At 49.6% G+C, this 14758-nt stretch overlaps 1 protein-coding gene across 4 annotated transcripts in view; it reads right to left on the minus strand.

Annotated features, from left to right (window-relative positions):
- Positions 1 to 14758, minus strand: part of Kst (spectrin beta chain, non-erythrocytic 5 kst) — a 41148-nt gene that overhangs the window by 2550 nt on the left and 23840 nt on the right. For 3 of the 4 annotated variants that reach the window (XM_076787893.1, XM_076787891.1, XM_076787894.1), the window contains exons 4-18: positions 13915 to 14140; positions 13316 to 13593; positions 10547 to 13150; positions 10151 to 10467; positions 9700 to 10077; positions 8960 to 9625; positions 8598 to 8883; positions 7792 to 8010; positions 7273 to 7715; positions 6855 to 6908; positions 4415 to 6728; positions 3040 to 4296; positions 2611 to 2979; positions 2113 to 2532; positions 68 to 2033 (exon numbers count right to left, since the gene is read on the minus strand). In XM_076787893.1, coding sequence (XP_076644008.1) covers positions 68 to 2033; positions 2113 to 2532; positions 2611 to 2979; positions 3040 to 4296; positions 4415 to 6728; positions 6855 to 6908; positions 7273 to 7715; positions 7792 to 8010; positions 8598 to 8883; positions 8960 to 9625; positions 9700 to 10077; positions 10151 to 10467; positions 10547 to 13150; positions 13316 to 13593; positions 13915 to 14140 — 11797 coding nt within the window. The remainder of the gene's footprint in view (positions 1 to 67; positions 2034 to 2112; positions 2533 to 2610; positions 2980 to 3039; positions 4297 to 4414; positions 6729 to 6854; positions 6909 to 7272; positions 7716 to 7791; positions 8011 to 8597; positions 8884 to 8959; positions 9626 to 9699; positions 10078 to 10150; positions 10468 to 10546; positions 13151 to 13315; positions 13594 to 13914; positions 14141 to 14758) is intronic. The other variant, XM_076787892.1, reaches the window with a different exon arrangement.

Raw genomic sequence — 14758 nt, forward strand, 5'->3', positions numbered from 1 at the left:
ACAGCCTCGAAAATAAAAATACCCTCTTAAGTGGATCTAGTATTTATGACAAAACCGTGATAAGTACCATCTCGTCTGTACTGCGGTAGAGCCTCGGTGCTTGGCGAGCGTATAGGAACGGGTGGAGGCGCTCCCCTCGGTGGAATCGGGGGTTTGTCCCCTGAATTGGGCTGGTAGTGCTCCCTTTGGTTAGCCAACTGTTCCTGTTGTATGATCATCTGCTGTTGCTGGGCGAGCAACTGTTGCTGCCGATGCATCTGCAGGAACTCTGTCTGCGTTTGAGGCGGTTCTGTTCTTTGCGTGATCAAGAACTCATTGTTGTTTTGAGGATCGCGTCTCTGCTGGTTCTGCCTGTGCATCTGGAGGAACTCGATCTGAACGTTGCTGGGGGTATGTTGGTTGGGCATGTCGCGTCTGATCACGGAGTTCTTCCGCTCGAGTTCCGGAGTGGACGCACGGCTGCTTCCGGTCGATAGATTGTCGTCAGCTTGCTCCGCTGCTTCAGCATTTTGCAATCTTTCCAGGCCCTCCTTCTGTGACTCGTCGTAGCTGAGAAGCTGAAGGCTGGGGGGTAGCTTGGCGTGGAAGGATATCTTGTTGACCCAGTCTTCCATCTCTTGCTGACAAGGTGCAAGGAACAGGAACTCGGATCCGTCTGTACACTTCAACCTGAACACGTTCTTCTTCTTAGTGTAGTCGTCCGCTTTCTCGCATATGGCGTTGAAGATGGTGATAGGAGCAGTGGCGGCCTTGCTCAGCCGGAAGTCCTCCGTGTCCTTGAAGAAGCACAGCAGCTGGCCGCACAGTACCGTGTAATACTGCTTCCAGGATCTAACTGCTGCCTTTTTGCCAGCGCTCTGCAGTTCATGCTTCCTCTCCAACAAACCCTGAATCTCCACCGGAGGCAACGTGTCCATGTTCTCCATCCTCTGAAGCTTCCTGAAGCTCTGAGTCCTTCTCCTGGTCGTGAAGCTGGGCGTTCTTCTGGGTTTCTTCGTGTCGACCTTCATGCTCTCAGCCCTCTTGATGTCGGGAGTTGTTCTCCTTAGCTTCTCGCCGAACACGTGAGAAATACCATGCGCCTTTTGATTCGGAGTTGCGTCCAAATTTTCCGGAGAAATGGCAGCCTTCAACGGTGATAGTTTGTTGATGGACTCGTGTTCGTCCGTCGTGCCATTGATCTCATCGTGAACGGTGCGATGGGGACTATCCAGTAGTCTTCTTCGTTCCTCTTCGCGCTTCCTTTCTTCGGTTATCCTCTGTACTTCCTTGCGTTTCCTCTCTTCCAGGCGTGCTCGCTCTACTCTTTCTTTCTCGGCCTGTCTCGCCGCCATCTCAGCCTCCTGTTGCTTCTGGAACGCCTTCTCCAGCATGGTTATTCGCCTGAGGGCGCTGAACCTGTCTTCCTGAGCCTCAATAGTCTTCTCGAAGTCCTCGTGTTTTCTTATCAGTTCCTCCACCTGCGGAATACTCTCGCCCAACGTCTCGTCGTGCAACATAGGCTCTCTACTGACTATCCAGTTTTCCAGCGTCTCGGCTTCCCGTTTGAACAGCTGCGTGTCCAGGTTCTGCTCGTATATGCGTCTCCTCTGTTCCCACGTGTCCTTGAGGAATTGCTGCCGGTGCTGTAACACGGACACCTTCTCCTCGATCTCCTTCGCCAAGAAGTGGCCTTGCTCTATCAGCTCCTGGCCAGTCTTGTAGAACTTGTCGAACGCCTCGTTTCGCGTCTCGATTTCGGTTTTATACTCGCTGTGTCTGGTTATCAGAGCTTCGGCGCCCGGAACGTCTCGAGCCAGATCCGGAGCAGTCACCTTGGCTACCATCTCGTTGATCCAGGACATGAGGTCTCTATATTCGCCTAAGTAGGACTGCAACTGCTCTGCTTGAGATAGTTTGCTTCGTCTCTGAGCAGCCTTCTCCAGCAGCTCGTTCCAAGCTGCTTCAGCTTCTTGGTGTTTCACGTCTATGTGCGTACGAGCATCCGGGAATAATTCTATCAACCTAGAAGCCTCTTCCATTAATAATTCCACCTGAAAAGCAAGGTCATCGTTATTATTTCATTAGTTGCGCCAACATCGTCATTTATGTGTAACATAAACGAAGGAATACCTGTTCCTTGACTGCACCCAAATCCGTCTCGAAACCTTGGTGCTTCCTGACTAACGCCTGAATAGTCTCCAAGTCGTGCCCATAGCCATCGGAGCTGAGAGCTGTTTCCTTCTCCTGGATCCACGAGATAGTTTCATCCGCGGTTCTATCGAACATGTGCACCTGTTTTGCACCTGCCAACGCGTCTTGTCGTGCGTGCGCCAACTCCTTTATGTCCTCCCATTGCTGCTTCGTTTCATCGATCTTCATCAGGATTTTACTTTTCTCGGGATTATTCTCTTCTATCAATTTCTGGCCTTTCTCCAGCACCGCGGAGACACGACCTTCGCTGGTTGTCAAGCCAGCTAGGAAGTTGTCAAACGTTTGAATCAATAGCTCGACATGTTCCACGTCGCGACCATAGTCTTCCGAGGCCGCTACCTAAAAAATTATAAGGCACATATGTATGTATTATATTATACAACTTATGTATACGATGAAGAATAGTGCAAATCTTACTGTAGTTTGATCTCCAATCCATTCGATAACTTCGTCCGCTTGTCTAACAAATTTGAAGAACTTCTCGCTTTCTCTGAGTCTTTGGAACCTATACTCCTTCAGCTTCTGTAGTTCTTTAAACTTCTGTTCGATCTCAGTCTGTTTCTGAGTAATGTTCTTGCTATCGAAGTGATGCCTCTCTATCAGTCCGTGCGAGAGTTTTCTCAAGTTGCCAATGGTATTCTCAAAGCCGATGAGGTCACGTTCGATCTCCTCCAACTTCTTCAGTAGAGATTGAACGGAGTCTTCGTCTTTCCCATAATCCGTGGACGTCAACTGAGGGTACTTCTCTTTGATCCATTGCTCGGTCTCGGCAGCCTCGGCGTAGAACTGAAAGTATAAAACCGACGTGAAGTGTCCCCGATAAATTCAATCGTTCTAATTAATTACCATTTGCGATTCAACAGCGTCTAGCAAACGCAACTTGCGGACGCTAGCCAGGTCCCTGAGATGCGACAGTTTCTCCTGCAGCTCCTGCGACAGTTTCTCGATCTTTTCCGACGCGAAGTGCCCGCTTCTCATCATAACGTTCGCTCTGCTGACCAAAGAGGTGACCACAGGCTCTCTGGATATTAACTCAGCTTCCAAGGAATGATGCTTCTTCTGCAGTCTCTGCACGGTTGTCAGTGAACTGCCCAGGTCGTTGCTAGCCGCCAGAGGCTCCTTCTCCGACAGCCAATGCATTTCATCCTCAACGTCCCTCGCGAACTGATGCAACAACTTCGCGTCCTCCAAGTTATCTCTTCGTATCTGCATTGGTTCTTGCAAGCCATGGTATCTGTTTATAGTAACCATCGCTCTCTCTTGAATCTCGTCGCACATGAAATGATTCGATCTCTGGAAACTAGCTGCAGTTTCCTTGATCGTTTCGCAGGCATCGTTGTGGCCTAGAATGTCGTTCTCCAAGTTGGTGTGTCTTTTCAGCAAATTGGCTACGCTGGACAGGTCTTTCCCGTGATCCTCCGACTGCAATTGAGTCTCCACTTCGTCCATCCACGTTTCGAACTCGTCCAGAGTACGACCGAACAGTAGAGCCTGATAAGCGTCGTTCAATCTGCTCTTCTTCAGCTCGCTGGTCTCTTGAAGATGACGCCATTCCGCTTCCAGCTCGTCCAAGCGTTCTTGGATGCTGTCCGAGGCGTAATGATTCTCTTCGATCAAAGCCTCCCCTTCGCCAACAACGGCAGCGACTCTGCCTTTATTCGCCATCAGTTCACTTTCGAAAGCAGCATGCTTCTGAATCTTGCTTTGCAGATTCGACGAGTCCCTGTAATTCTCGTCGCTGGCCACCTGTTGTTTCTGATGCAGCCAGCCCTCGACCTCGTATATGTTCCGTAGGAACTGATGCAGATGATGACTCTCCATCAACTTCTTCCTCCTTGCTCTCGAGCTGTTTTGCAATCTATCCCTTCTGGCGCAAACGGACGTCAGTCTCTGTTTGATAGTACCCGCATCGGCATGATCTTTGAACAAGATTTCGTTCGCAAATTTTTCTAACTCCTCGATGCGACCCAACTGCGACACCAACATCTTCTCGAACTCTTCGTGCTTTCGCAATAGCGCCTCAACGCCGGACAAGGATTCACCGAGATCGTCGTTGTTGAGAAACGCTTCCTTCGTAGCCAGCCAGCTGTCGGCTTGATCAGCCTGAAAGAATCAATGTGTTGATCAGTCGCTTTATCTTTATTGTAACTGCATGATATGTTAACGCTAACACGATCAACGCGCATCTAGCGAAGCTAAGAATTGCATTAGGTGCACCTACCTGTTCCTTGAACAACTGCAGCTGGTGCGCCTGTGTCAACTTCTGCCTTCTATTCTCCCAAGCACTGACCAGCCCCTCTCGAAGTTCCTCCAGATGTTCCAGGTTCCCTTTCACGTCCTCGTTGATGGCAAGCAGCTTCTGGCCGTGTTCTTTCAAGGCTTTGAACGTGTCTTGTCTTCCATCGATCTCGGCTTTCCTTTCTTGATGAAGTTCCAACAGAGCTTCGGCCTCGGATATCGTGGTTGGCGGTTCAGACTCGTCCATGCGTTTTATGGTGTCCGCCACCCAAAGTTCCAGCTCGTGTAGGTCGGCTTGGAACTTGTGCAACGTGTACGCCTGGTTCAAAGCTTCGCGACGATGCTGTGTGTATCGTTGCAGGTCGTCCCAGTTGGACTGCAGCTCCGATAGTATTCCATTGATCTGAGGAGCCTTGTCCGGGTACTTCTTCGACAATTCTCTAGCCTCTGCGTTGTGCTCCTTCAACTTTCCTTCGATGGCAGTCATATCTCTCTCCATGGCCTCCTGCTTTCTCTGCAAGTGCTCGACGGCCGGCAGATCTTTCCCCACGTCCGACGTGTTCATGGCAACGGATTTCTCGATCACTCTCTGACTCGTGTCGTCTATGTCTCTGTTGAACAAGTGGATCTCCAACGCTCCAGCTAACGTCTCCCTGTAGGCGCTCAACGCTCCCTGCAGGCCCTTCCATTTGTTATTGAAATTATCCCTGCGCTGGTGAATCGCTTTCGATTCGTTATCCCTACCCTGTTTAATCAACTTATCCGCCAAAGCGTTAATAGTCTTTATTCTAGAGTCGTCCACTCTCATGTCGCTATCCACGTCATCCAGCTTTCGTTGCAGACTCAAGCAGTGCTCGTAATCCTTTCCAGTGTCTCCAGCTTGCACCATCATCTCCTTGTCTCTGATCCACGCCTCGATCTTCTCCACCTGATTGTTGAACTCGAGGATATCCTGTGCCTCTTCCAAACCTCTGCCACGATTCCCAGACTCGAATAACAGCTTTCTCCAAGAAGCATGCAGGTGTTCCAGTTGCTCGCGAATTTCTGCGCTAGCTGGATGCTTCTGGGCCAGTAGAGTCTCCCCTTTAGCTTTGATCTCCTCGATTCTACTCTGGTTCGCGGCCAGCTCTGCCTGGAACGCCTGGTGCTTCTGCAGTTTCTTGATCTTGTCCTCCAAACTGGACACCTCGCCCTTCGACGCTTCAGCTTCTAATTTCTTCTGCTTCTCGCCGATCCAGGATTCCGCTTCAGCCACGTCTCTGACGAACTGTGCGTGCAACAAACCCGCTTCCAGTCTCCTTCGCCTGGCTTCGCACAGGTTTCTAATTCTCGCTCGCCTCTGCACCACTTCGTTCAACCTCTTCTCGATCGTCGGGGAATCGAAGTGATTCTGATCTAACAATTTATCCCCGTGCTCCTGGAGGGCTGTCAATTTCTCTTCCTGGGTCACTAACAGTTTCTCGAATTCGTTGTGCTTCTTGACTTGGGCGTCCACTTCTTCCACAGAATCCCCGAAGTTGTCTCCGCTGAGCGCAGCTTCCTGAGTTGTCGACAGGTTGTCCAGCTGCTTGGCGTCCCGCAGGAAGAAATGCAGGTCTATCAGTTGATCGAGATGAACCTTCTTCTGTTGCCAGGCGGTGTGCAACTTTTGCCTTTCGTCGAGCAGTTGGTTACACTTCTCCTCCACCTCCAAAGCAGCGTAATGGCCAGTTTGAACCATAGCTTCTCCCAGATCGAGGACAGAACTGAAACTGTCTTCTCTCGCCTCGATCTCCCCCTTCAGGGCTTCGTGCTCAGCCTTCAAGATCTGAGCACTCGCTGCATCCCTCACTTTGTCTTCGGTCGACATCGTGGCACGCAGTCCTGCTGCCCAGTTCATCAAGTCTCTGACCTGAGTCAAGAAGCGCTGCAAGTCGCAGCTAGCCTGCAGCTGATCTCTTCTGTGAGCGGACCTCTCTTTCAGCTCGTCCCACTGAGCAACGACGATCTGCTGTTGCTGATCGATGTGCACCGCGTTGTTTCCCGGATAGTGCGCTTGCAGTCTCGATGCATCCTCGACCAGGACCTGCAGCTGCGCCTCCAGAGCGACTAGATCATTTTCAAAGCCCTCGTGCCGCCTAATCAGCGCCAGGACAGAGTTCAAATCACGTCCTAGATCTTCTGGCAACGCTGCTTCCTTCTCTTGGATACGAGAGAGAGCTTCGGCGACGTCGCGATGGAATCTATGGATCTCCCCTGCTGCTTGCAATCTTTGCTCGCGGTTCCGAATGAGACCAAGAAGATGTTGCCAGGATTCCCTAATGAATACAATCGATATTAATATGTTGTCGCACTGTTTGCAACCGTCGGCGAACACGAGAAAAGCCACGCTTGTAACAACCATTACAACAGCCAACAATTATACAGCTCACGCATTTACTTACAGCATCGCATTGTGTTGCTTCCGGACTTGACTTACAGGGTCATCGTCGTCAGCTCTGTATTAAATATATGTGCAAAAGATAGTTTTAGTGACCCAACACCGTTATGGTTGCGTAGAAAAATGTATCACCATCGTAATTCTTCCATTAAATATATATGTATATAAGTAATAAAAAAAATTCGAGGAAAATTTTTTAGAAGAAAAAAAGGCGTTCAATAGAAATTTAGTAATTTATGCAAATTTAGACTTTCACCTGGACACTTCTATCATACAATTAATATTCTAATACACTTCTATCGTCCTATAATGAATCTAAGTAGGTGCCAGTCTATTAGAGCCAAGGTAAAAATTCTACATGCACCCCAAGTGAACGTTCGAAAGAAGTCTCAAAACCAAATCAAATAACCACGAGCTCTTACCCTAATTGTTCCTGTCTTTTCTCGATGTCTTGAATATAAGGGCTCTCGTTCGCGATCAGTTTTCTGGCCAGTTCCTCGCACTGATTGAACCTCTCGGAGCCAGCCTCTATTCTGTGTTTGAAGTCGTTGAACTTGGCTTGCAGTATCAGCAAGTGTTCATAGTCCTGTCCATAGTCCTCGGACGCAGCTGCTTGTTCTTGCTCCTTGATCCACTGTTCCAATTCCCTGCTTTCCAAGAAGTATTCGTGGCGATACATGCTCTCCATTAAACGCTGTTGCCTCACTGTGGCTAGCCTCTGAAGTGCCCTCATCTGCTGCGCTATCGCTTGCTGCTTGATTCCTATCGCCTTGCTGTCAGGATGTTTCGCATTGATCATGGCACTAGCTGTGTGTCCCATTTCTGTCACTATGCCGTTGTAGGTGTCCAACTCTAATTCGACAGCCTAAAAATAGCAGATGCATTAAACGTGAATATTGGTAATTTAGCTTATCCTCCAGGAATACTTTGTTTTATCATACCTTGTGCTTTGTTAATAATTTTGTAGCAGCGTCACGGTCTCTGCCATAGTCCGTCGAGCTGAGAACATCGTTCTTCTCGTTCAGCCAGCTCTCGACTTCACCTGCTTCGAAGAAGAACTCCTGCGCCTTCAAGGACAGATCCAAAGCCTTGCTCCTTTCTCCGGCCTTCTCTTGCAGGTCTCTCCAAGCGTCGTCGAGTTCGTCGCATAGTTCTCGTATCTATGCACCAACGATACTTTGTACATGATTATATTAAAAGAAGAATACGAATGCAAAACGCTTAGACGAATATATACAGCTATGACGAAAAATGTATATTAGTTGCTATAAATAAAATTTCACTAATCACTATAGGTGCGAATTCATTATTAGACTGCGGGCTTTATGCATTTATAATAAGAATGAGTAGGCGAAACGTAAAACGTTAGGACGATAAAAGGAATTTAGGAGTATAAAGCATAAAGATCCGCAGCCTATTCATTATCATTTCTGTCTGAACGATGTAAGACAAGCACATGCATGCGTTCGGAAGTTTCTTATACATCCTCTTCGGAAAATGTTTTGCTCTCCAGTATTTCGATTAAATTAAAAAACTCCTGTTAAAGACTTAGTATGTTATCACGGTAAATAAAACAACATCATCCATGCATTTGTGCTAACCTTACCTCTGCATACCCAATATTCTCCTAATAGTCCCAACTGTGCAAAAATTGTAAATCTTTATTTTAGATGCTGCGTGTGACTATGTAACAATTCTGTACCGATCTGAAAACATCTGTACGCGCATCTGTAGCAGTGGGCCTTACCTTTTTCTTTTCTGGATGGGCTTGATCGATCAGAGTCTGTCCAGAAGCTAAAGTCTTGTCGATCATAGGTTGATGTCCTGCAATCTCAGCCTCGAGCTTTTTGTGCTTTTTGTGCAAGGTCTGCGCTTGATGCAGATTCTGCCCGAGCGTGGTCGAAGACGCTTGTGGAAGATGGTCCTTTATCCACTGCAACTCGGCGTCCAATTCGAAGCCAAACTTGTGGAACCGCAAGCTTTCTTCCAACGCTTCTCGCCTCCTCTTGGCTGGCTCTTTCAAGCTGCGGAATCTGCAAACAAAATTGATTTAAACAATGGTTCCTTGATAATATTATTAAATATCGTTTACCAAGAAATGCTACGTACTTTCTCTGAGTCGCTTGGCTAGTCTTCAAGATATTCGCAGCATCAAAGTGTCCTTCGTGGGCCATCTCTTCACCCATGGCGACAAGATCGTCGACTTTCTGTTCCCACTGGCACATGTCACTCTCAAGTGTCTGGTGCTTCTTCAGCAACTCTTTGCAACTTCTAAGGTCCACTCCAACTTGTTTGCTCTGCAGACAGTTCTCTATTTCCTCAAGCTTCAACCTAGCATCTTCCATGGTTCGGTTGTAACCGTGCTGAGAGGCAGCTTGCCTCAACCTGCGACCCTTCTCTAAAGACAACGCTACCAATCTGTCCCATTGATCGTTCAACTCCTTCAGTGTTTTACCCACGTCGTCTGATCGATAATTTTCCTCGGATATCAAAGCTTTCCCAGCTTTGTTTACAGCTCTCAGTTGTCCCTCATTAGCTCGCAGTTCTCTCTCGAAAGCCTCGTGCTTCTGAAGCTTTCGTTCCAGATTATTTAGATCGCGGTAGCTTTCGTCGGACGCGGTTTTCATTTTGTCACCCAACCAATCTCTCAGATCGTCCACCTCTGCAGAGAACTGCTGATAATGCTCAGAGGCCTTCAGCGCAGCTTGACGTCGCTGGGCAGCGTCCTTCACCGCCATTCTCCTCGCCAGGACCTGATTCCTCCTCTCGTTGATGCTGGAAAAGGCAATCGATCGTATTAAAGTACCCTTGTCACTCCTACTCGCATCGGTCATCGTCAAGACACTTACTAGTCTCGGTCATAATGATCCTGAGCGATCAGCTTGTCAGCCATGTCGCTAAACGCCTTCAGCCTATCGTCCTGCGCTTGGAGAGTGTTCTCGAACTTTTCGTGCTGCTTCAGCAACGCTTCAACGTCGTCCAGAGACTCTCCCAAGTCGGTGAAGTCGAGGAACGCTTCGTGGGCGCTGGTGGTAGCTTCGATTTGATCCGCTTCGCGATTGAACTGCTGCAGCTCCAAGCACTGCTGAAGCCGAGCCTCTTTGGCCAACCAATCCGACGTCACAGCTTGGTACAAACCAAACAACTTATCCAAACGTTCGCTGACGTCCACCAGAGCTGGATTGCGGTGTAGCAGTTGAGTTCCGAGTTCCTCAACCTCTCGGAACCTAAAGAACGCGCAAAATTGAAGAATCAAAAGAATTAACAATTCAAATAATACAAAAAGACTCTCTCTCTCACTCGTCTTCTCGCGTCCTTATTTCTTCCCCGAGCTCCATGTGTTGCTTCCTCAGTTGCTCAGCAGTTGCCACATCTCTAACAGGTTCTTCGACCTTCATGGTTTCTTGCATATCCGCAGCCCAGTTGATCAGGTTCTTCGAACTGTTCATGAAAATCTGCTGGCCCACTGCGTCCTCCAATCTGGACCTGCGTTCCTTAGCTTTCGTTTGGACTTGATTCCACAGTTCCTTGATCTCGTTTTGCCTGGCGTTCACGTTGTTCAGCTCGTGCGGATAAGAGCTCTTCACGCTGTTAGCCAACAGGTTCACTTTTCTAACCTGGAACAAGGAATTTAAATGTTACACTTCCATCTTTTTCATAAAACTTACAAAACACACTGCGAGTCAAAGATCGTACCTTCTCTTCAACCGGCGCCAGCTCCCTCTCCAGGTGCTGATGCCTCCTCTGCAGGGCTTGGACTGTCTTCAGATCAGGCCCAAGTTCTGCCGTGTCCAACTGTGTGATCTTCTCCAGCATCCAATCGTGTGCTTCGTCGCAGGTCCTGTTGAACAGCTCCACGCTGGACGCTCCCTCCAGGCTCTTCTCCTTCTGCGCCTTCAACCAGTTCAAGTGATCCCACAGCTGATGGATGTGCCTCTGCCTGGCCTTGACCTTGTCCAGCTGACTGTGACCCTGCCTGACGAACTCGTCCACAGCGGAATCGATAGCCTCCACGCGTTTACCGGAGGCTGACAAATCAGTGAGGAACTTCTCGTACTTCCTCTTCGCGGTCTCGACGTTGTCGCGAGAGTCGTCAGCCCTCAGCATCTTCTCCTTGTCCTTGATCCACTTCTCGAAATCGTCACACTCACGATAGAAGCCGTACAATCTAATAGCATCCTCTAACAGCGCGTGCCTCTTCACTGCTAGCTCCTGCAGCTCGCTGTAAGTGTCGTTGATCTTCTTCTGTCGTTTCTCGACGCTGTCGCCGTCGCTGGCAGTCTTCCTCTTGATCGGCTTCACCGTGGACTTGATGGACTTGACCCGTCTGACCGGTACCATCTGCTTCACCATTTTCGTCTTCTTCACCCTCTGCGAGACCTTCACCTTCTCCGGCCTCCTGACCTGCACCTGGATCACCTTGGGCTCGACCTCGCGGACATAGTTTGCTGGCACGAAACCGTCGCTGCCGTCGGCTTTCCTAACGCTCCACCAGTCCGGGTTGGTCTTGTTCAGCAGGAACATTATCTCGTTCTTGACCATGTGCATACCCTGCCCGCTGAACGGGTACAAACTCTTTACCTGGGGTACCAGTCTGTCCTCGAGTACCGTTCTCGGCTCCATTCTCTCCACAACTTCGTCGACCCACTCATCCTGAGGAACCAGCCTTATCTCCTTGCTCCATTCTTCCTGTTCCAGCTCCGCGACAGGCTCAGGATCAGCGGACAGCTCGAGGGTCGATATGCCAGACTTGATCAGCTTCTCGGCCTGCATGTTCAGCGACTGTACGTCTCCCTTATAAGCGTTCAACTCACCCTCCAGGTCCTTGTGCCTCTGCAGCAGCGCTTGGGCACTAGGCTCGTCCACGCCGTAGTCTTCGGAGGCCACGAGAGCCATCTTCTCGTTCATCCAAGAGTCAGCCTCGTTCGCGTCAGCGTAAAACTGGAAAGCTTCGGCCGCGTCGTCCAACTGTTTCTTCCTCAACGCTGCCAGCTCTTCGAGGACCTTCCAGTGTTCTTGCAGCGAGTCGATACGGTTCTGAATCTCCAAAGCTGACGGATGACTGTCGGCGATCAGTTTCCTACCAGCTTCGCAGAGCTGCTCGGATTTCGGCCTTCGTACTTTCATCTCGTCCTGCAGAGCCTTGTGCTTTTGCTGCAAGGAGATCACGGCGCGCAAATCTTTCGCCGAGATCCCAGCCTTGCAGATCCTCTGCTTCTCGATCAGCCAGGATTCCTCGTCCTCGTGATCTTGCAGGAAGTGGAAGAAGTTCCTGGCGTCCTCCAGGCGAGCCTTGCGCTCCTTGCTGTACTCCACCAGCTCGTCGTACGCCCTGTTCAGCATCTCCAGCTTCTGTTGCAGCAGAGGGGCCTCCTTGCTCTGCGGCTGCGACAGATGCTGGCCCGCCTGTCTACCCAGCCTCCTCTGGGTCTCTCCTAGAGCCGTGACCTGCAGCTCCTGCAAGCTGTGCTTCTGCAGCAGATCCTCGACTCCCAGCAAATGCGGACCCACGTCGGTGCTCTGGAAATAGAGCTGCAGCTCCTGAATGGAAGCCAATGTCGTGTCGATCTCCCGCATCAGGCTCATCAGAGAACTCAGAGCAACCAGGTTAGATTTATGATGATCCAGCAGAGCCAACAGCTCCTTCCACTTCTGCATCACCTCCTGCTCCCTGACTCGCACCCTTTCCATCCCGTGATAATTCTCTCGAACCAACTCCTCGGACATGTTCGTCAAATCGTGGAAACGTTCTTCTCTAGCTAGAATATCTGCGCTAATAGCTTCGTGCTTCTTAACCGTGGCGTCCACTTGAGCCAAATTACTGCCGTACCTGGGGTCCGTTAACACTTGAATCATCTCCTTCAGGTAACCCTCTCGCAGGACACTCTTCCTCTCGAATTTGTAGTTTAATTGCTCTAGCCTCTCCTGTCTCAGCAATTCGGTTCTGAGAGCCACCTCACGACGATGCTCTGCTCGCTCCAACTCCACCCAGTTCCTCTCGATATCGTGCACCAATTGGCCCTCCTGGGGTGTGAACGCGGGCTGGTTCAACGACTTCAATTGCGTGTTTATGTGAAAGTACAGAGCCTCGATCTCCGATCTCTCCTTGTACTTCGGCGGCTTCTCCACCGTTCTGTACTGCTTGAAGGCGAGAAGCTCTCGCTGTATACCCTCCAGAGAGTTGGGAAAACTGCGGTTCTCCAGCACCCCTATTTTCATTTTGATCCACTCCAACAGATCGGTGGTCAGCTTCTCGTAGTGGATCTTCATCTTGTCGGCGTCCATCATCTGCCCCACGATCTGCGGACATTGATAAATGTTGTTCAAGGCTGATGGAGATTGTTCGAAATTGCTCAAGGTTGTTCAAGGTTGTCGAAGGATGTTCGAGGTTGTTGAAGGTCGTTCAAGGTCAGCAGGAATACGAACCAGGAAAATGAGAAATAAAATACTGATTGGTGTACATACATTAGCGATTCTCTTGCCACTCTTGATTTCGTTCTTCATCCTGGCGAACGTGTGGTAATAGGAGGCGACGTAGGTGATGATGGACTTCTCGTCGGGCCTCGCGGTGTCCACGTCTTCGGCATCCAACAGCCGCGGTATTCCCAGCTCGGAATTAGCAACGTCGAATGCATAGTTGAGGTTGTCGATGTGTTTGTTCTGCTGTAACTCTGACCAGTTGACCAAGTCTGGTCTGTGAGCGTGTATAAGGGCGTTGAAGCCCAGCCCGCTTCTCCAGGACCCTTTGAAAAACAAACTTCACCTTGTAAACGCTGTACGCTGTCACGTTTAACGCGTTGACTGCCGCATCACCGACAAGTGTGGACGACAATTGTTTTCAGAAATTTTGGGGTTAATCATTTATTGGGGTTTCTCGTTTGTTCCCCGTAACTACGGGTGAGGTATGGGGCTGAAACTTGGCAGAAAGGATTCTTTCTCGTTAAGCTATCGAACGAGCCATTTCCGGCCAAAATCGGCTAGGCCATTTGCTGTGTAATTAAAAAAGTAATTGATATCTGAGATGGCAGTCAACGCGTAACCAGATTTATTTTCTTTTAATGTACCAGTGAAGTCCTGGATGTTAACACCAGGATAACCATTGGTCTTCCTCTGGCACCAAAGCAGGAGCGCATCCTTCGCCGACTTCTTCTCGCTACTGTCGTTCTCCTCGTCCACGTCGATCTCGATCTCCTGGATTTGGAACCTCAGGATGATCGTCCAGATCAGACCCAAGATCAGTCTCGGGTTTCCATCCACAATATCCTCGGCTCCTATACTCTCCAGTCGAACCTGCAATCATAATGTTTTGCGATCAGATCGAGAAGAACGTTCATAGATAGCGTGATCGACGGAGGACTCGTGAGTTACAGGGATCTCAGCAGGTAGCTCCGGGAAGATCGCTTCCCGGAGGTGTCATCGGGGAAAGTTCATACAAGTATAATAAAGAGATTCCGATCGGTTCTCTCGCAGGCATAAATTACGTTCGACGATGAAACATTCATTAGCCTCCGGACGTTTCACTCCTTCTGCGCGTTTCATTAAAACTCGCGCATCCGTTCGATGCCATGAGTTCTCGGCGCACAGTCGCGGATCAGGTGAATGCAACCGCATAATGCGCTCGCAGAATTTATGGGAAGGGATCGGTGGACTTCTGGTACAATGATATTCGCATTCCATCGTGCACGCGCCTGTCTGTGTGTGTGTGTGTGCGAGTGGAAGCTCGCGCGCACGCGAGTTCGCGGAGGAATAAAGTAAAAGAGCGGAATGCACGCGCTGTCCATTGGTATAACATCGTTGCGTAAACACACCAGGTTTTAATAGTCAGCTTGCCGAGTGAGAGTCCGTTGGATGAATATCTCCTTGCTATGATAAAATGGTCTTGCATCGGTCGGTTGCGTCACGAGAGAA

This window comes from Halictus rubicundus, chromosome 5 (genome assembly GCF_050948215.1).
Source record: "Halictus rubicundus isolate RS-2024b chromosome 5, iyHalRubi1_principal, whole genome shotgun sequence".
NCBI lineage: Eukaryota > Metazoa > Arthropoda > Insecta > Hymenoptera > Halictidae > Halictus > Halictus rubicundus.